This window comes from Hoplias malabaricus, chromosome Y (genome assembly GCF_029633855.1).
Source record: "Hoplias malabaricus isolate fHopMal1 chromosome Y, fHopMal1.hap1, whole genome shotgun sequence".
In the NCBI taxonomy this organism is placed as follows: domain Eukaryota; kingdom Metazoa; phylum Chordata; class Actinopteri; order Characiformes; family Erythrinidae; genus Hoplias; species Hoplias malabaricus.
In genome coordinates, this window is record NC_089820.1 from 50,187,880 (window position 1) to 50,209,780 (window position 21,901).

The 21,901-nt window shown below is 38.9% G+C and overlaps 2 protein-coding genes across 6 annotated transcripts in view; one reads left to right on the forward strand and one right to left on the reverse strand.

Annotated features, from left to right (window-relative positions):
* The window catches only part of LOC136678928 (kinesin-like protein KIF18A), a 31,442-nt gene extending 18,230 nt beyond the window's left edge, over nt 1-13,212 (reverse strand). For 2 of the 4 annotated variants that reach the window (XM_066657123.1, XM_066657120.1), the window contains exons 1-6: nt 13,092-13,204; nt 11,227-11,593; nt 7,619-7,776; nt 7,033-7,137; nt 6,175-6,285; nt 5,554-5,751 (exon numbers count right to left, since the gene is read on the reverse strand). In XM_066657123.1, the coding sequence (XP_066513220.1) occupies nt 5,554-5,751; nt 6,175-6,285; nt 7,033-7,137; nt 7,619-7,776; nt 11,227-11,542 (888 nt within the window). In that variant the 5' untranslated portion in view covers nt 11,543-11,593; nt 13,092-13,204. Of the gene's footprint in view, nt 1-5,553; nt 5,752-6,174; nt 6,286-7,032; nt 7,138-7,618; nt 7,777-11,226; nt 11,594-13,042 lie in introns of all 4 variants that reach the window. The other 2 variants (XM_066657121.1, XM_066657122.1) reach the window with 2 other exon arrangements.
* A 2,059-nt stretch (nt 13,213-15,271) lies between these two features.
* Nucleotides 15,272-21,901, forward strand: part of LOC136679287 (12S rRNA N4-methylcytidine methyltransferase-like) — an 89,899-nt gene continuing 83,269 nt past the window's right edge. The window contains exons 1-2 of one of the 2 annotated variants that reach the window (XM_066657729.1): nt 15,272-15,391; nt 17,733-18,003. In XM_066657729.1, the coding sequence (XP_066513826.1) occupies nt 17,740-18,003 (264 nt within the window). In that variant the 5' untranslated portion in view covers nt 15,272-15,391; nt 17,733-17,739. Of the gene's footprint in view, nt 15,392-15,825; nt 15,947-17,732; nt 18,004-21,901 lie in introns of those variants that run through there. The other variant, XM_066657730.1, reaches the window with a different exon arrangement.

Consider the following 21,901-nt stretch of genomic DNA (forward strand, 5'->3'; position numbering starts at 1 on the left):
TTAACTGGGCTGTAGAGCCAACACACATATGGTAGCGGCCCCAGGTGGAAGAACAAGGCAGGTCTAGTTCACAGTGCTGTGATTTTGTGGTGGTGTTCTGTTATAGTACTAAACACACATCTGGAGTGTGTGCTTGATGTTTGGGGGCGAGAAAGAGTGTGGGATAAAGAAAAAACGAGTGTGTGTGGCCTGAGGTGGGGTTCTGGGAGGTAAATGAGGAGGTGAGGGAGAGGGGAAAGGCAGAGAGATGTATGTGAGAGAATGTTTTCATTACAGTTGCAAAGCCAGTGATGGCCCATAGGGAGCTTCCACTTTACAAAGTGGTGCAACACAGACCTTGTCCCACTTTACAGTCCATTTCTTTTTCATTGGTGGAAATTACTGCAGTGATGAAAACAAAAGAGAAGTAAACACAGGAAGATTAACATTAACACAGACTCTCTTTAAAACTCTAAAGCAGGCAATTTAAATTCAGGCATGCCGGAAACCTCACTTGTGCAAACTAATGTAACACGGTCTGCATCAGTGCATTAATGAGATTCTCACTCAGTAATTAAATTTTTTCTTAGTACAGCAATATAAACTTATGAATGAATATGCAGTTTCATTTCTGTGAAATATTTAAATTAAATAGAGCAAATGTTCAGGAGGAGGAACGTTCTTCTTTGTGGTTCGTGGGTAAGGCGAGACGTCTGTGTGAACGGTTAATGTATGCAGATGGCATGAAAACAATACCCACACACTCGCGCTGCAGTGAGGCCCACAGACAGGGATAAACCTGCTCACCTTACGCACTCTTCCTCCCAAAAAAAAACTCCACACACACACACACACACACACAGTTTTAGTCACCAAAATCTATGGATGTTGCCTGGTGTGGAAGCCAAGGACTACAGCCATAATTCTGTATACCAATTCCTACTTCATTCACTTGTTTTAAAATGGCCCTGGAGAATAATCACTGCAAAACTATTCTTTTAATTCAGTGGATAGTTCTGGTCCTAAAACCTGAGCCGTGTCCAAACATGCTGTAAAATAAACAACTTGTATACATTTATTTAGTGAATTTTTAGGAGTTAAAATATTGATTTAAAACTTTCCAATAATCAAAGTGGGCAAGAAAAACTGATACATGTCATCAATGATCAAATCTATTTCAACCTTTTGTCAAATAAAATTTTAAAAATGCATTTATATATGCACACAATGACTGCTGCATTTTAATGCTGTGGAATCCAAAAGAAGCCCATGAATATCTGTTTATTTACTTGTGCATGCTACTACTGTAATATATATAGTTTGTGTTAATGGACAGAGCACTGGTTGTGAGTTATTATCTACTGCTTGCAATGCTGTAAAACTGAGAGATGGCCTATATTTTCACCCAGACTGAGACACAAGACTTTTCTTGAGTTAAATTTTAAGTTAATATTTCACTTGGAATTCGACTGAGACTAACATCTCCACTTCTAGCATTAACAAGCTTAGGAAAAAGCATTCTGATAAACCAAACAACGGTACTGGACAAACACAAACCTACTGGATGCAGACAACACAGCAGCTAAGAATATAAAGCACTCTTAAAGGCTCTATTGGCTGTTCAAATGAATAAACAAACAAGAGAAATTACTTGGATGTCTGCTAGAGAAAGAAAATTCTTTAGACTTTCAAAAGTATTTCAATCTAGTCCTCAAGTATATTTAGTGCAAGAAAAAAAAATAGCTTCCCTTAGTCTGTGTCACTGATGAGTTTAGCCGCTGTTAAAACAGCTACTCCACCCAATCTAAAGTCGCACCTCAACTACTTAACGGTATAAATTAGGGCTGTCAGAGGCTTAGGCTAAAGTTTGGTTTTAATTACGAGTCCATAATGACCAGCATCACTTGTCCCACACGCCCACTGCCCTCAACACACGCAGTCTACTTCAGTTAAAAGGAAAATGGAGGGAGCAATATGAGGTGAAATAAATAAATAAGCTGTTTAATTAGCATGTGCAAACATGGCTTAAAGTCAAAAGGACAAAGGTTGTAATATCAAGGGATGTATCACAAGATCCAAGCAATGCCTACTGCAAATACACAGACGTGTTTCTGCTTTACATCTTTCCACGGTTCAGAAAGCTTTCTCCCAAACAAGAAGAGTAAGAGAACTTCAAAAGACAGCAGTGTGTGCACTATTATCCTTGCACAAGAAATCACCATAAAGCAAGTAAATATGCAGTTCATCATTTTAAGAGAATGAGAGTTGTAGGCACACTATTATCATCATTGATGCAGATATTTCACTTGTTTAAAGATATTTGTTTGTTCCAAGCATTATTAGTATTATAGTTTTTATCATGCTATGGTTTTAAAAATAAATGACCTGTCAACAAATAAGAAAATTTCTCCAGACAAAATTTCTTAAAACTTAAAAATTTCAAGGTTTAAATTGAAAAAGAAAATAGACATACAACAATCTCATAAGAAATAACGCACATATGGCCTAGGCAGCAAGATGATGGTTTTTCAGGGTAAACATGCATGCAGAAATAGCCAGTGAAATGGGCATCAGTTGAATGATAATTAACATTCAGACCTGTTATTAAAATAAGGTTTGTATCCAGCTCATATCAGGATATGCACTGACCGGATTCTGTTCACCTTAAAGCCAATGCAGAACAAATTTTGTCAAATAAAAGAATAGATAATATCCCCCAAGAATTTGTTAAACACCCCAAGCTCAACTGATCAGATTGTTTGCTCCATAAAGAGTGAAAACAAAGAGAAAATGTAATATGTGACTTGTGCTTGTAGTTTCTCACATGCTAAAAGAAATCAAGTGAAATAACATGATTACTGGAGCTTGCATACGGTCTAGTTTTTAAGAAACATTTACTGTTAAAACTGTTGCCGTAAAGCTGTTAAATTTTACGTTGATAATGTTTAATTAAACATTTACAATTTTATTAATATACGGGGTGTATTTCCTTATTATTTGCTAACTCGCCAGTCTGCTTGAAACCACATAATATTGACATATACTTGTAGTTTCAGATTCCTTAAGGTTGAAATAGCTCCAAATTCAGATATGGCTAACGGTGCAAAAGTATACAGACCAAAACACTACAAAAATAAGTAACTCGGGTTACAAATTTGTTTCAGTGGTAGCCCAAACAGTGAGTAAAACCTACAGTCAAGTTAAACTTCAACCAAATACAAACAGTCATTTTTTTACATCAAACATACTGTTCCACCTTAAAAAGGTACAGCGCTTCTGAATGTAAACAAACCAGAGAGAACTGCAGTTCCCCAAAATCAAAGATGTTTTCTTTAAATCCAGCAGTGGCACAACATCAGCCATTTACACAGGATGGTATTTTATTAATTTATATTGAAATAATCACCATTAAAGTAAGTGACTGACCGCACATGTAACAAAATTTAGCAAAGAATTGCCCTTTGGCTACTAAATTGCTCTGAATATTATATAGAAAACTTTTTTTGAAACTTATAATTACTTGTAATGAAAGTTCAGACACGTTAAGTGATTTCAGTGTCTTTCGGATATTAAGCACACCTTGTGTTTCCAGGTTTAAATTTTGTTCGTACCCAGGAACATTTTAAAACTATAAAAAAAAATTATGAAACCAAATATTTATGAAAATAGTGTTTGACAGACAAATTACACGCAAATTCATTCCGCTTCTGTCTCATGAATGAGGCACATTCTGTTTACATTTGTGCCAAATGTGGACGAGATCCATGTCTGACCACCTCTAAACATGGTGTGAGGTTTGATTGTAATCCATTCATAATGCCTCTTGGGGGTGTTTGCATGCAGACAAATGCAATCCGAATTTGATCTGTTCACCAAAAATGCATAATACTAGGTGTAAACAGGACTGTAACAACTATAAATATATTTATTTTATTTCCTTTGTTGGGAACGTAAAGCCACTAGACGAGAGTAATCTGCATTTGTGGTAGAAATAATGAAGACTTGGAATAAGTAATTTAGTCTGTTATGCCATTTTGCTGCATCCCTACTCTGAACACACACAGCAAACTAAGTGTCATGGAACATAAATGAAACATTTTCCCATATAATGCTGTTTACAAAGGGACAAAGGAAAATAATCTGTGCAATGTAGCTGAGACATGATGCTCAAAATCCTCCAAAACAAATATAAAGCAGTTTATTACAGTTCATGGCACGAAACAAACACTCAGAGGCAAATTTGACAGCATTTTGTGAGACTACAATCTATAGCAGTCACGCGCTAATGGGATTGGGTATAAATTATTCTCCATCCCTCTTGGAGCTGGGTGTGGGGGGGTGGAAATCTGGATACAATTTCGCACTGAGTCTGCGGTGGCAGCGTGCCTGAGTCGAATGCAGTGCACAAGCAGGGATCCCACACACAGACACAGACACAAACAGAGGCCCCTGAGGACAGGGATTAGTGTACACAATAGAGCCCGGGCTAAGAGAGGTGTATCTATCCTAGCACAAGATAGCATCAAGCCCTCAGTTATGGAGCCAGAAGAGACTGTGCCCAAAAGAAAGTGGAGGGGGGCTGATACCCTGGGAGAGGCTGCCAGGGAGAGTGTGCGCCACAATGGGATATAAACCCAGCTGATCATGCCTAACTGTGTGCCAGAGGACATCAGTGACAAACAGAACTAAAATAGGAAAACAGGTTTAATTCACAGAGAGCTTAAATATATATATTTAAGTCATTTGAAAAGCAGCGGAAAAGTTTTGGTAGTATAATTGTTATAAATATTTTTATTATTGTTGATTTCTTCTTAAGAAAATGCTGTGCATATAACTTAAACATGAAATAAATTATAAAATAGTACAGCAGCTCGTTAAAAAAAATAAAAACAACCTGACGTGCACTATGACACCCCTATATTTGTTTTTATTACTATATTGCTGTCATTATATAAAGCCATTTAGATGCATTGCAGTTTAGATCAGTTATGTTGTATTATGAGGAGGGGGGAAAAAAGGCAAAGACTGCCACACAAATGATGCTGTAATTGTGTAGGAGTGTGCATTCATTTGTTTTTGTGTGTGTGTATGTGAGAATCTGCATCAATCTTACTTAAGTAACAGCCCTAAATGGCAATTTCCTAGATTCAAACTCTCTCCATAATCAGAGGCAATTAGTTTTAATGAGGGAAAAAATGTCTAAATTACAGTTCTACATATTGCAGGATATTAAAAACACAAGGCAAATTCTTGACATGGTTACAAGATTGTCCTGCAATACTTTAGCCAAACATAATTTATATTGACTGCCTTTAATACAAGGAATGCCCACAGAACCATTCATCTGGAGCACATGTGATGGTTCTGCATGCTCACAGCACACAGAGGAGAAGGGAAAAGGGGGAAAAAGTAATGTGTTAAGTATTCCACCATCTGCAATATCAACACTACAAAATAAATTAATAAATTATATACTGAACAGCTGTGCACAAATAGGTTAAAAGCAGCAAACACTGTAGTTTTGTGTACTCATGCTTGTATGAGGGAGTGTGTGTGTGTCAGCCACAGATCTACCTTTGGATCAGCAAGTGTGTTAATGACGTTTCCCAGGGCGAGAAGAGACCGGTTGATGTTGGCCCCCTCTCTGAGACGGGCCCCCTTAGCATTGGTGGCACTGGCCCTCTCTGACCCAGCCAGGTCAATCAGACTCATTTTAGCCACCCTCACATTAGGGTTGAGACTCGCCGTCTTATCCTGCTGCCGTAGATAGATCTACACAGGATGAGAATGAAATGAAAATGTTTTGCCAATTAATAGGATTATATGTGTACAATAAAAATCGATTTGGGTGACAACTTCATGTCTTTTTATTCGGTAACACAATAAGTACAGGTTAACAAAAACCCACAGTGTAAACAAGCTTAAAATTTGACTTCACACAATAAAAAAAACAAAAAGTTTTATATTTAAACATAAACCTCAGGTGTTTTTTAAACACTTCTTTTAAATTTGTGAAAACGTCTACAACTAGAATGGTTACCAAGCTAAAACAATGAACAGTCCTATTAAGTGTTGCAGCATGGTAACCTTTTAACTTTAAAACTGCATCAGTACAATTATGAGAAAGTGTATTTAGAGTGTGTTTTGAAGAAGCAGAGTTGCTTTGTCTGGTGCTCTGGCCAGACGGACGTTTACCTGGAATACAGCATGGGAGCGGGAGGACGAGGCGTTCACGTCAGTGGGGTGCTGTGTTCTATTTCTGTTACCATAATCCAGAGCTTCAAGGATGTGCTCAGCGGATCTGGGCTACAAAGCACAGAGACCAGCCACACACACACACACACACACACACACACACACACACACCTCATCAATGGCAGCCCTTAGTGGTCTGCGGTTAAGTCAATCAGAGAGTGAGACTGAGAACACTAGAGAATCCAAACATTTCAGCAATGTACAGGAAGAGAAAATGCAAACCCACAAACATAAATCCATCTATAAGCTTATAAACAGGCAGCTACCATATGTTCCAGTGTACATTTGCAGTGAAAACAACCACGTAGTCCATATTTTTGATTTATTTTGTTTTTACTCCTACGATATATTCACACATTCAGACTTAGGCTACTATGTTAAATTCTGATCCACCAAATTCAGAGAGACACCGGTAGCGTGAGTGCAGGAGTAAAACCTAAAGTTTAGCAATGTACTTGCACTCCCACGTTTCAACTGTGAGCTTTAAAACGTATTGTGCATGTAAAGACATGACATAAATCCATTCTGGTAATAACCAATACAAAAATTTGACACATCAGTTACAATATAATGACTCATAACTTATGTGGAACATTAGCATTTCCTTTTAAACTTTTCAAGTCTCAAGGACGATAGAGCGGCACTTCAAGTCTCTGCTGCCACATCTAAGTGACGCTGATTTGCAAAGACGAGACGCCCTTTGTTTATTAAATTATTCCAATTTTCTGACCCAAGAATTTTAAATAGTTTGTGTGAAGTACTATAAAGTAGTGGGTAAGTTATTTGGCATTCTCAGACCTGGTGAAGGGTAAGGCCTTGGATCACCACTCCTTTTGCACTGTCTTCACGCACAGCCAGCGGACCAGAGTTTGCCAGAAGGTCACGAATCTGCTCATTATAAACCTGTTCAGTAAAAACAGACAGAGGCAATGTTTCAGAGAACATGAGATACTCCCTTAAGGACGTGTCTACAGAAAACTGGAATGAAGAAAACAGGCGCAAGGCTTATTGCTTTAGGCTGCTCTTATTGTTACATTATTTACACCTAATTATATTAAAACAAGGATTACAACAAAATTAGGTAATCATCTTCACATAAATAAAATAAAATAAATAAATAACAGACCCCCTCCAAGTAGTTAAACAAACCACTGTATCTTACTTGAAAACTGCTAATTCAATTATGTCAACTATCAGCCAGCCAGATGGCTGATATTTAAGGTAGTCCTTTTAAATTTAAGGTAACGGAGTTAGTAATAACCATAAAACACTGAGCAACTTTGCCCTGTTTTGCTAGGCTCCGGACCCACTGTGACCCTGAACTGAATGAGTGTTTACAGACAATGAATAAATGACTGGGCTACTTTATAAACCTGCTACTTACCTCTAGATAAGAGAAAGCCATGTCAAAGACTTTCTCCTCCTTAATCAGGTCCATACGGCTGAAGAGCTCTTTCATTGTGAGATACATAACACCTGGGCTTTCACTGCTGCCCAACATGGTATGGGTCTTCCCTGCGCCAGTAGCTCCATAAGCAAACACTGCCCAAACACATACAAAGACAGTTTTAACACATGGATTACCAAGTCACCATCATCACAACAGTCTCCAAGGAGTGGATTTCTGGACATTAATGACATTATAGCTACAATATGCATTGTCATCTATTCAGAGTGACTTAAAATTTAATCATGTTACACTTTAATCATGTTTCAATTACGTTGTCCTTGCCTGGACAGGTAAATAAACCACATCTGCTGTGAGGAATCCACACTGGCTAATCTGAATACCAGTCATTGCTATCAAAATCTCAACTCCCACTGCCCAAGGTATCAAATAGTGTAGTGGAATTCAAAACGAATACATCAAACCATGCCCATCCACATTTTGAAGATGGGTTTAAAACCTTTCATTGGTTTTGCTGTAAAATTGAACAAAAACTATTTCAAGCACTAGACTGCACTCAAAACTTCGACCCAAACCCACACTCTCCCACACAGTGCTCCGGCAGCGCTGCATTTTCAAAACCCACAACAAATTAGGAGGTTCCAAACCATTTTAGCCTATAACCACACTCTGTGGTTGGACAAATCCCACGGTCCTCCATAACACACACAGGCTATATAATGGCTGAATAATACATATATTACACTCTGAGCTCACACAAGTGAGTGAATTTATAACCAGAAAAGATAAAACTAGCATAAAACTGCAACTGAGTCATTTATATGATTGTTCATAACTAATTAAAGTCATAAAAATATATTTGGCAAAGCAGAGAAAGAAAGAATATCTAGTTCATTAATAAAATTAAAATCACCTGGCTCAAACTGAGCAAGAACATGCAGGAGTACAGTGTTGATCTTAGTCTGTTAGGTTTAATGCTTGCTGTTAATGTGCACATGAAAGCAGTTTAGCTTTCAGTTTATACAATTTAGCATTCTAGTATAAATACAGAGGCATTTAGAATGGGAAAAAAGAAGGTTTGGGCAATTCCTGGAACTGCAATCCCATCAGTATCTCATTGAAATGAAAGAAGCCATTTGAATTTGTCAAAGCAGGCTATAACCATTTCCCAAAAAAAAAAAATCTCACAAATCTGCTAGAAATAAAGAAATAAACAAAGGTCTCTGATGTCCGTAAGTAATTTCTCCAGTAGGGATGTCATAATACCAAAAACGTATAAGACGGTACCAATACCACTAAACTTCCACGATTCTCAATACCAATTTCGATACCACAACAAAAAATAAACCAGTCAAACGAATGCATGTCAACATAAATGCTTATATTTAAAGTCTTTTTCTAGTTTGTTTCATTTACTGTTGTTTCTAACCAAGTACTCTACCACTTTAATTGCCAGATGTGTTGGAAGTCGGGAGCTTCACCCTGATTGGCTGTACAGCGAGATAAACTCTCTCAGACCCCTCCTGTATTTAAATTGTCTCATTGGGAGAAAGGCCCCTAGTGAAAGAAATCTAAGCTTTAAAAACCTATTCATTGTCTTGATTATTGTTTTTTTTTTATTTTGTAAACTTATGGTAGTGTTGCAGTCACAGAGCTCCAGGGACCTGGAGGTTGTGGGTCCGAGTAATGCTTTGGGTGACTGTCTGTGAGGAGTTGGTGTGTTCTCCCAGTGTCTGCGTGGGTTTCCTCCCACATTCCAAAAACACACGTTGATAGGTGGATTGGTGACTCAAAAGTGCCCATAGATGTGAGTGTGTGAATGAATGTGAGTGTGTGTGTGTTGCCCTGTGAAGGACTGGCGCCCCCTCCAGGGTGTATTCCCGCCTTGCGCCCAATGATTCCAGGTAGGCTCTGGACCCACCGCGACCCTGAACTGGATATGGGTTACAGATAATGAATGAATGAAAGAATGAATGAATGTAAACCTTAGCCAGTACTTCTTACACAAACATGAGGATTACTAATGAACAGTTTGCATCTCTAACACCAGAAATCTTGATTAGCATTTGCATTCTGAAGTCTCTTTCTGAATGTTTCTCCAGAATTTTCCAGACTTTACACAATGGAGCCGTATGTGTGAATGCAAACACTTGTAGGGGACATTGACTATACTGATTAGCATCGTAGTACAAAGTCTGGGTACTGTCCAATTGAGCTCATGTGTGAATAGGGCAAGTAATGTTCCAGAGAATCAGACTGAATTCATGCCATGCCTCCTGCATGTGTGACATGAGAGGAAAATCTCTGGCTATACGTGTATGAAAGGCCAACTCTGGAAATATTCTGCACATTTTCCCAGAGTTCATATGTGAAAACGACTTGAGAATCTTTATGAATATGGGCCAAGGCAGGTATTAGACACATGGAGACTTATTGCACCACACAGGATTTCTCACTTAGCCAGATAACTTTAGCATGAAGTTAAGCCTAGGCCAGGACTATCAATCAATATCAATATATATATTAATTCATTCATTCTCTGTAACCGCTTATCCAATTCAGGGTCGTGGTGGGTCAAGAGCCTAAACTGAATATTGACAAAGCCAATAGGTATATGTCACCCCATATGAGGGTGATATCATGTTTTGTGTATTTTTCCTTGGCAGTTTTCCTGTGGCTTTTGTATTTTTCATATTGATACCGAAATTATATTGTATCGACAGGAATTAAGAAACATATTGTGATATAAATTTAGTCAAGCCTAACATATATATATATATATTATAACACACACTATATAGTGGTGGAGCATTAATTTTTATCGAGAACCAAATTTATCCAAAAAACTGAATATCCGAATCTCAAAATTAGAAACCGAATACATACTCAACGAAGAAATATCTGAATACCCAAATACTTGGGGCCAGCCCTGTTGTTCAGACAATCATTGCCAACTTTAAAATTAAGGCTGCACTGCGGCTCCCAGTACAGCTCCGCTCGCTGAGTCGTTCACCTACTCATGCATACGCATAGCCATTAAAGGCACGGAGTGTACGCGAATAAACCAGAGCTTCATGGAGGTGTTCTAATTTGAAGTGTAAAGTTGACAAAATGAACTGCAGCTTTGCCATGCTTCGTTGTAAGCAGGTTACTATAGCGTGTTAGGTTGTGTCAGGCTTCGTTCAAGACTTTTATGTTGACAAGGCTGAATACATAGGGAGTGGAGGGTTGCCTTTATCACATTCATCCAAAAACGAATATCCGAATCTCAAAATTATAAACTGAATTCCTACCCAACGAACGAATATCCAAATATTCTGGGCCAGCCCTAAACATTTAATGGACTTACTATTTTGTAAGGACCCACTTTCTCCTCAGAAAAAAAGAGGGTCATATCGTAAATATAAAATTAATAAAAAAGACCCCTTTTGAAACGTAGAGAACTGTGTGGTCAGTGTGGTGGTGCATTGTGATTGGAAGGGGACCTCGGCTGATCTGTGCAGGGTGAGAATTTTGTCACTTTTCCTCTCACATTCTCACACCATCGGTCACTATTGATCCAGACAAAGACAATGTGTCCTCACCTGTGCAGTTGTAGCCATTTAGGACTCCATCAACAACTCCTTTTGTTGTGTTTTCAAACACCTCCGCTTGAGAAGAATCCTCCCCAAACACACGGTCAAAGACAAATTTGAGGTCCTTATTAGCTCTTTTCCTCACGTCCCTGTTGCCAACTTTCTGACCTCTGAAAAACGTCACTTCCTCCTCTTTAGGGTCAAAGATGATCATGTGGCTATCAACAACATGGACCACTTTCTTGTAGTTTCCATCTATTTCCTTGTGATTTAAAGGACGGACACGGACCACCACTTTCACGTGGCTGCAAACCTCTTCTGACATACTTGCTCTAAAGTCGCCTCGGCACGTTTACGTCACTTTCTTTAGATTAACCTGTAGAACATAAAAGAGAGCACGGTCAGAATGCACAGTTGAAGCTGCAGATTTCAGTATTGTTCACTGACAGTATTATGCTCTGCAATGTCACTGTCAGGTTTAAATACTTCTTATTTTAATGTAATTAATGAACTTTAACATATTTACACTCTGATTTAAGGGTTGGCAATGTGAAGAACACATGAAATAAATTCAATATTTGTGTAACAAAATATTCACATTTAAATATTCACATAACATATAGATACAGATCTAAATCCTTTAGATGAAAATAACTGTTCTTTGCAATAAAAAAGAAGCTAAAAAACAGTGTTTGTTTCTTCAGACAAATGTCCTTAAGTTCACTTTGTAGATCTGTTGCTCTGCATATTTTTAGCCCCCATTCACACTGTTTTTCAATAATCAGGACCCCAACCGAGATGCTATTATTTGGACAGTGGATCATTCTGTGCACAGCAGCTGGAGTTTTTAAATACCTGAGTCATCACTGGACTGAGAATATCCCACCAACTTAAAATATCCAGTCGAACAAGAGGATGACCAGCACAATCTTTGCAGCAACAGGTAACCTAATGTCCCTGACCTTGTAGATTGCAAGATGAACCAACAAGGTGGGTGTAAACAGCATGTGAGCAGTGTTTAAAATCTCCAGCAGCACTGCTGTGTCTGATCCATGCCCACCAACACAATCACAACCATGTTAGTGTCACTGCAGCACTGAGAATGACTCACAAACTAAAACCTGCCATGTTGTGGTCCTAACATTAAAGAAAAATTTAAAGTTTACTAAAGAGAAAATAGCCTCTGAATCTAGTTGTAAAACTAGTAGTACATGGCCAGAGTAGCTGAATATTTGCAGAAACAATGAGGAGGTGGCTAATCATTGTTTGTCTGCATCTAAGGAAATCAATCCATATACAGCTATATATGGGGGAAATATTATATATTTTATATCTTCATATTTTCAGTGAAATTCATTCAATACTGAGAACGTGTTTATATTTATAGTTAAAGACATAACTAAACACAATCTCAATATTGGAGAAACCCCACTGGAAATATAAAGACCCAAGCTTAGCTTCTGACATTTATTGTATAAAAGAGTGTTTAAATTCGGAAGAAAGTGCATTTACTTAGAATCCTACAGCTTACTGCCCAGCTGATAAACATTATCAGGCAACATTAGCCAACACAGGGGGAAATGAGCTGCAGCGTTTGTACACAGTATGCACTCTTTGGGAGGCTGGCTAATAACAATAAGTCTCTCCGACCTTGTAAATAAACAAACAAGCTGTAAATGTAGTTAAAGCATAGGTCGTTATTATAAACACAGAGTGTGGGGAATATAACTGCTCGACGTCCTCAGCTAATCTTAGCAGGCCAACGCTAACTGTCTGATGTTACGTTCAGCTCTTCGCTGTAAAAATGCTCTCGCTAAATGCTCACCCACTGCACACTTCCATCATTTCTACAAACACTCACTTGGTTCCTTTACCTTTCTGAACACTATATCCACACTTTATGGTACTGAAAACTATCTTATCCCGGACATATCCGTCTCCGCAGCAGCGCTTCTTCAAGATTTCAAACATAAAAAGCTCCGCCTTCTCGGCCGCTGATTGGTCGAACCTGCGCCACACGTCACATCACGTCACAGCGCAGGTCACAACGCAGTACATCGCAGCTGTGTAAATAAATAAATAAATAAATAAATAGAACTGAAATTAACTGAAAAATGCAGTTATAATTAAATAAACCAATTTAAGATTTAAGTCTAGGTTAGGAGAGTCCAGGTATTCCTAAACGTTTTGGAAAAATTGCTTTAAGCTAAAAAAAAAGCTTCATTATTATTCAAACCATCCGTCCATCCATTATCTGTAACCGCTTATCCAATTCAGGGTCACGGTGGGTCCAGAGCCTACCTGGAATCATTGGGCGCAAGGCAGGAATACACCCTGGAGGGGGCGCTATTCCTTCACAGGGCAACAAACACATACTCACACATTAGGTCACTTTTGAGTCGCCAATCCACCTACCAATGTGTGTTTTTGGACTGTGGAAACTGGAGCACCCGGAGGAAACCCACGCAGACACAGGGAGAACACACCAACTCCTCACAGACAGTCACCCGATGTGGGAATCGAACCCACAACACCTCCAGGTCCCCGGAGCTGTGTGACTGAGACACTACCTGCTGCGCCACCGTGCCGCCCCCAATGTCCATCCATACATCCATTGTCAAACCTATGCAGACATGGGAAGAACACACCAAATTCCTCAGAAGACAACCAAGGTAGGGCTCAAATCCACAACTACAGGACTCTGCAGTTGTGTGACAGCGACACTATTTTTCATTCATTCATTCATTATTTCTTCATTATCTGCAACACTTTTCCAGTTCAGGGTTGCGGCTGGAATCATTGGGCGCAAGGCAGAAATGCACCCTGGAGGGGACGCCAGTCCTTCACAGGGCAACACACACACACACACACACACACATTCACTCACACACTCACACCTATGGACACTTTTGAGTCGCCAATCCACCTACTAACATGTGTTATTGGACCATGGGAGGAAACCTGTGGACACTGAGAGAACACACCAAACTCCTCACAAACCCAGAGTGGGACTTGAACCCACAACCTCCAGTTCCCTGGAGTTGTGTGACTGCTACACTATGTGCCACTGTGCCGCCCCACATTATTATTATTATTATTATTATTATTATTATTATTATTATTATTATATAGCAGTAATATAATGGGAGTTTTTAATTTTATTTTAATTTCTAACTTAGGATGTATTTGTTATATGGTATGTTACTAATACAAAATAAAGCAAACAAACAAAAAAAAAACAGAACAACCTGTCAAACAATAAATTAAATGCTGACAAAGTAATTTAGAGTAGTTTTATGCACAATGGTGAAAAAATATATATTAATATACTAAATATATACTTAAGATTACTATTGTGGTTCCTATCCCTTTTAAATAGAAGCAAGTAAACCAGATATCACAATGTTCATTTTACAAACATTTCTGTTTCTTATTCATTATCTGTAACCCTTATCCAGTTCAGGGTCACGGTGGGTCCGGAGCTTACCCAGAATCACTGGCCACAAGGCAGGAACACAACCTGGAGTGGGCGCCAGTCCTTCACAGGGCAACACACACTCACACCTATGGATACTTTTGAGTCGCCAATACACCTACCAACATGTGTTTTTGGACCGTGGGAGGAAACTGGAGCACCCTGAGAAAACCCACGAGGACAAGGAGAAAGCACGCCCAACTCCTCACAGTCACCAGGAGCAGGACTTGAACCCACAACCTCTAGGTCCCTGGAGCTGTGTAACTGCCACACACATTTTGATGAACAGAAATTAATTTATAATTAATAAGGTGGTAACTGAAGACTGGAGAGGATGCTATTAATAAATAGAGAGTGACATAAATTAATAGTTGTAATTAATAGGTTGCTATTTAAAATTAATTAGGGAAATATTTTTACTGGGATGTATTAAACTGTAGCATATAATCAAATTTCACTAGTAAATTTCCAAACATAGTATATTTCTAATTAAGCTCCAATCCGATTTTCTGTAAAATACAGATATTTTCTTATATGGAACATAAAAACTAATTCCCTTTTAATTAAGAGCTCTGTGAAAAGGAACTCTGTTGAGTTTTTAAAGTCGTTGAGGCAGAGGCGGAACGAATATTCGTTGCAATTTTCTTTCCCGGAACAATTCAGAGACGCGCCACTCGAGCTTTCCCGCCGAAGTTAGTGGTACGTTCCCTTTGAGACGAGATTAGAGCCTCTGTTTATTTCTATTTTCATTATTGCACGGTTATTACACGTATTAAACTGTGCTATACGCAAGACTTGTCGAATAAGAGCCAGCACAGTTAGAACAAAGCCGTATTTACTGGGTATAGGGACGTAAAATTGGCAGCGCATCGAGTGGCAATAAGCATCTCTCTCTCTCTCTCTCTCTCTCTCTCTCTCTCTCTCTCTCTCTCAGTTTGTATCTTTTCTATTCCCCTTTTTCTCTGTCTCCGCCTCTCTCTCTCTCTCTCTCTCTCTCTCTCTCAGTTTGTATCTTTTCTATTCCCCCTTTCCTCTGTCTCCGCCTCTCTCTCTCTCTCTCTCTCAGTGGTGGAAACCATTAATTTCGGGCATGGTTATAAACATCAGTGATATTTCGGTTATTTTTTTAAGCACGAGGAATCCTTTTTACATCGGTTGAAAAACTGTTGAACTGTTTTAGCACACATCTTAGAGAGACTGCTGGGTTTTCTTGAAGATGGGAAGAGCTTTTGCTCTACTATAAGAATTTTGAAGGTTGTTGGATAATGTAGAAAAACCCTGATAGCCAAAGTTACTGCTAGGAAAATGAAAATCATACTTTTGTAGTTGTATTCGAATCTGTGGTTATTCCTGCAGTCAGGGTCTCTAGGTTACTGTATAGGGATTCTTTATGACATATCTACAGACGTTTTGTATTGAGAGAAAATAAATCAGTGCAAAATATAAGCTCATAACAACCCAAATACACAGTCTGTGAAAGCATTGTGAATATGATTAATGAATTAGAATATAATGTAAACTTTGACTTGTCTGACTCAGGCTTTAGCAATTGGACCTAAAGGGTACTAGACATGTATTTATGGGATTAAATAATTAAGCTGTTTTAGTAGTGGAAATAATTCATATACAGACATTATATTCATTATAAGATAACACAGAATTTCTCTTCTGTTCATTTTTCATCTCCCCTGAAATTAGTTTAGCTGCTGAATTAAAGAATGTGTGGAAAGGGCTGTGAAAAACTCCTCACAGATTTCCACCATTTATGCTATTGCTTGCTAACCTTTGTAGCCTTGCTTGCTAATAATTCATTCATGGTACCAGTAGTTTTAATTTTCCTGCATAAGGACAAAAGCTGCAAATTGGTTAAAGAATCAGCAGCTACATAATGCCCCACAGTCTTAAAAATAAAAGTGCAACAAAAGGTTCTTTGAGCAATGCCATAAAATAACAACTTTGGTTCCATAAAGAACCATTTTGCTTATATATTTAAATGGGTAAATAACCTTAAGATTGCATGATGTATTTTTAAACCTTTAAAAGGTTCTTCACATTCACACATCTCAGACAAACATGATTCTTTATACGACCAGAAGTGGCTCTTTTATGGCGTTGCTCAAGGAGCGCTCTGTAGCACCTTTATTTTTTAACACTGTCTAAGAATGTAATGTTTCTTAGTTATAACCACATTGTTCAGTAATGTTGAGGTCTGGGATCTGGGGTGGCCAGTCCATTGTTCTGAGATAAGGCTGGGCAATAATTCAATATCTATATATTGCACTTGAAATGTTTCTGAAGCAAAAATGGAATTAGATTTCTCCTGTCTGTCAGTGATGAAAGCTTTACTTCTTGTTTATCTGACGATAAATAAATATATAGTGATATCCAATTAAAAACATGTTCAAACACAGCAGCTGTCCTTGACACTGAAAATCCAAAAGAAAGGCTTCAGAATTTGGAAAAAAGTCTTTTAACATTGACTTCTATATAAAGCTAAGAAAACGTTTTCCGTCTCTTGTAAAGTTACTATTTTGGGAGATGCATGTTATTAATTAGCCACCGATATACAAACATATGAGGGGTGTTCAATAAGTTGTCAGTATCGATATACTCTACTAAACATGCAGGCAATTTCATAGTTTTATTTTTCATAGTTGTGGTTAGGGAACTGGGCTTGTAATTGTAACGTTGACGGTCCCATTCCCAGAGCGGGCAGGTCATGACTGAAGTGTCCTTGAGCAAGACACCTAAGCCCTGACTGCTCCCCAGCACAGTGGCATGACCGTGGATTCCAAGATATATGTTCTCCACAATCAGGAAAATAAGGAAATGTATTGTTTCAGCGAATTGGAATGCTAATTTCTGATTCTAAAAAACATAGAATTTAAGTCTGCTTACATGGAGAAAAAAATATATAACACATTTCATATGTGTTTTACTCCATACCCGTATCGAGAACATATTCAATGCTCCTCATACATGCTTTAGGCGCAGTCATAAATTCTAAACACACATCTGATCTCTGTCTCTTTATTCCCAGCTCTAAAATGGCTCTTTCTAGTCGTGGCTTGTTGGTGCCCCTTTGCCAGGCTTGTCGACATATGTGGAGGAAGGTTCCCAATAAATACACACCCAGCTGCTGCTGGAGGAAACTACAGCAACCTCAGCGTTTCTGTTCCAGTTCTGCTTCTTCCAGATTGGGCTGCCACAGCGGAGACACAGAACACTACTCCACACAAATCAAGCGAGAGCCACACACACCAGTTCTTCTGAAAGAGGTCCTGCAGTACTTGGACATCCAACCAGGCCAGGTCAGGAAGTCCTTGTTTTATTGTTTATTTATGACACACAATGAAGAGAAACAATAGTTTTATATTATTATGTATCTGTTTCATTTGCTTTAGTCTGCCTGTGGCATGGAATGTTCGGTCGTGAAGGAGAGCCGTAGAGATTATTCTGTGGTTCAGTTAAGAATATTAGACATTTTTTTAGAAATATATTAGAATATTAGAAAGTTAAATTTTCCATAAGCTCATTCGCTTTGATTCGAGGATTGAAACTCAAGTTGTAAATGACTGAATGTCACAATGATTGTAATGAAATGTATAGTACGTCCTCACACAAATTACAGACCCCTTAATACATGTATCGCCTCACTTTAAATCAAGGGAAATAAACTTCATTTTGTATCATTGAACTTTTTCTTTGAACTTAAAATGTCCAACACTGGGTGAGCCCAAAAAGAAGGTTTTCATATTAAAAGACATCTGTAATCTTGACTAGATTGAACTATACTTAGTAGCCCTGCTCCTGCTATCACTTTTATATATAACCAAGAATTATTTTGCTGCAAACCTTTGTAAAACCTAACCACTGCTTTAAGAAACTACTCTTCGAAGGAATGTGGTGATAATATGGCTTTTGTCTGATGTTGTGAGTTTTGAAGAGCTTCTTGCCTAATACCAAATATTCTAAGTCAATGCATATTGCCGTCCTCTCTTTAGACTAAGTAACATCTGATTTTGATACAAGGACGAGGAACCTTGAATCTCCCCTTTGAATTGTCAGACAAAGATAATGTTAATGAAGCATTTCCTGATTTTTAGCTGCTTTGTATAGAGAAATACAGCAAACGTTCCCTGATAATACTGATAAGAAAAATTATTATTTTAGTGAATTCTCTGAGTTCAGCGTGTCATTTTGGGAGACACCTGATAAAAGCAAGACCTTAAACAAGGGAGTATATGAAGCATATGCACACGTATGCCTACGTCATGCATACCATCTGTTGTAATCAGTATAGTGTTAGTACCTTGTAGATGTCATACACAGGGTGTGAGTTTGAACTTCTGTGTTTGTGTATTTGCGTTCGCCATGTGGGAGATGCCGGAGGCGGCTTGTTGACTTGTTATCTCCTGGAGTAACCACGTGAGATCTTGCAGCAGAAGTTGCTTGGCATTGAAACTTTTCTGACTCGAATTTGCTGCTCATCTCTGCTCGGGCAGGGTGGGGAAGTTGCGTGGAGCTAGCAGGGACCTTGGCGTGCTTTTACCGTGCTAGCAGGCCAGATGGGCATGAGTCAAAGGGCCTTCTGCTGCGGTGAGCGGCTCTGTTCGGACGTCGCTGGGTCCTACGGCTAGAAGCGTATCTGGTGCAGGTGGGGGCCTTGGGTCAGCTTGTGAGTCAGGATCGCCGGGCCACTGTCGGCTTGCCAAGGTGCTGCTGCAGTCCTGACTAAAGTTTGCACCTATTAACTTCTCCATCATCCGCCCATGGGCCAACTGGCGCAGTGAGAGCCTGCCAAAGGCTTGGATGTAATCTAATAATTAAATAAACAACAACGAGGCAGCTCCCGCGTCAGCCCAGAAAGCACACGCCGCAGATGTGCCGTTCATGTTTTGCTGGGTTTGGTGAGATTGATTCAGAGAGGCTACATCACAAAGTAGTGAGGCTGCAAGGCTTGGGAAACATTAATTGAAATCTTATTATGAGTTTCTAGGAATTCAGGATCAGGTACATACAAGATTTCTCTCAGTCTCTTAAAAAGAGTGTAGAATGCACTGAAAGTATGATATAGAAATAATAATGAAAGAAATGGAGTCACAAATATATTAAAGAGGATGTATTAGACCCCTTTTACACATGTTAACACCCTTACCTATTGCGTTAATGATATGTCATGCGTATGTGTCATGCTTTGGTCAACATACCACAAGGATCAAACACCATAGCAGTAGTGTTTCTTCCGCTGTCTAAACAGTGCTGTTCAGAAAGACCCATTTCAGCACCGTTTCCTTTAAATAAGAATCAGCCACAGCTCAGTTTAGCAAGAGATTTTAGCCATTTTTGCTCAGTTCTCTTCCTGTTTCATTTTTTCTTGATGATGGTTTGTTATGATTACAGCCTTGTTCTAAAACCTTATGCCTCATGCATGAGATATGGGGCAACTGCAGTTATCCTGTTAATTGATAAATCCTGCATGGTGCCCCCAAGAGAATTAATTTGCTCTGAGCAGTGAGCTCTTGGAGGAACTTCTACTACAGATGTCCTCATGACCCCATCGAGAACACGGTTTTGTCCTGTTCCGGTTCACTGTCCATGACAGAATGTCCATGTGGAGCTGTGCTTGTAAAAATAGAATGGTGGCTATGTGTGGAATATAGATATGAGACGTAAGCATGAGATATGAGATGTAAACATTTAAAAAGCTATTTATCTGAGCTGTAAGGGTTTATTTGTTCTAAAGAAAATCTAAAAGAGAATCTAAAATATTAGAATAACTTTGAATAAACCTATTAAAGTAAGTAGTGATATTCTGTGTGTGAATGTATTGGTTTCCAAACCTCGTGTAGTGTCTGTCCAGTATTATTTGAGGTTATCGTCCTAGTTTTACTGGTTAATAAATACTTTGCTATGTTAAGGCATTTAACAAATCCATAGGATGAAGGAGAATATCTGGAAATTCATTGTTTTTCGCACTCAAAACCAAAAAAATCCTTTTACTGTATATTTGTTGTATTCATTGTAATTTCATATAATTTTAGACAGCCTCCATGTTTATACTGAGACTTTTGCGCAGTGTTGTAGGTTATTTAATATTTTCATCTTGTCTTAAATCTGTTAAACTGTGGACAAGCAGGACAGCAGGCAGTGCTGTTATCTGTCGTATTGGATGAGGCGCAAACTTAAGCTTAACTGCTCTGGTGTTTTGCCTTTATTTCCAGCAATTTAGCAATTTCTGAAATTATAGGGTTGAAGGAGAATCTACTTCCTAGCAGTGCACTGGAGTTAATGATCCAGAATGATGATCAAATCATCAGCACTTCCACTGCGTCTCTTTTTTTTCACTTTGCCATTCATCCAGGCTTGTATCCGCGGTGCTTGACGGACAGCTTAATGATAGTGTTAGTCAAACACTCTCAATGATTCCTGAGAGGAATCACTCTAATATTTTGATCTGCTATTGTAAAGCAATCAACCCCTGTGCGGAGGCTCTTGTCAGGCGAGGCGAGGCAGTATGAATGGAGCACTTAGGCAGTCAGAGAGTAAACGCTGCAATTATGCCAAAGTGGGTAAATGTAGGCTTTCAGCGGCCCACCGCCTCCCACACAGTTATCCAGGCTTGGATAGCAGTGCAGGTGGAGGGCCTGCTCCCTCTCACTCAGCAGCTCACTCTGCTACAACGGCAGAAAAAGGGATTCCGCAGAGAAGCCAATGGAAAACCTGTTTAAACAGATTACACCACTCTAATCTGGCTCTTCCTCAGATTTTCAGCATGAATGGGTAGAGTAAAAGGGGTATTACGGCCCGCGCACCTCCCGTTTTATAGCTGTCAGGGTTGTGCGTGTTGGAGCTGGAGGTTTGGTATGGTGTGAAGCATTTCTTTACTCTTTTTTGCACATGACTGCTCCTACTGTATACGGCTGCTTGACACATCTGAATTGGGTTTAACCTCCATTGTCATTTTAACCTTAGAGGACAGAACAGGCCATTTTTCTGAATGGGGAAAGCAGTGCGAGAAGAGGCATTTGGCACTTAGCACTCAGAAATGCAAATGCACACACACACATGCTTTTAAAACTGAAGAACTACAACAAGACATTCTCACACATCATAGTGTTGTAGCTTTTGTGTGGTGTGATATGTATGAATTGATTTTGCTGTGATTCAACACAGGACATACATATGCAGTATGCCAGAATGCTTTGA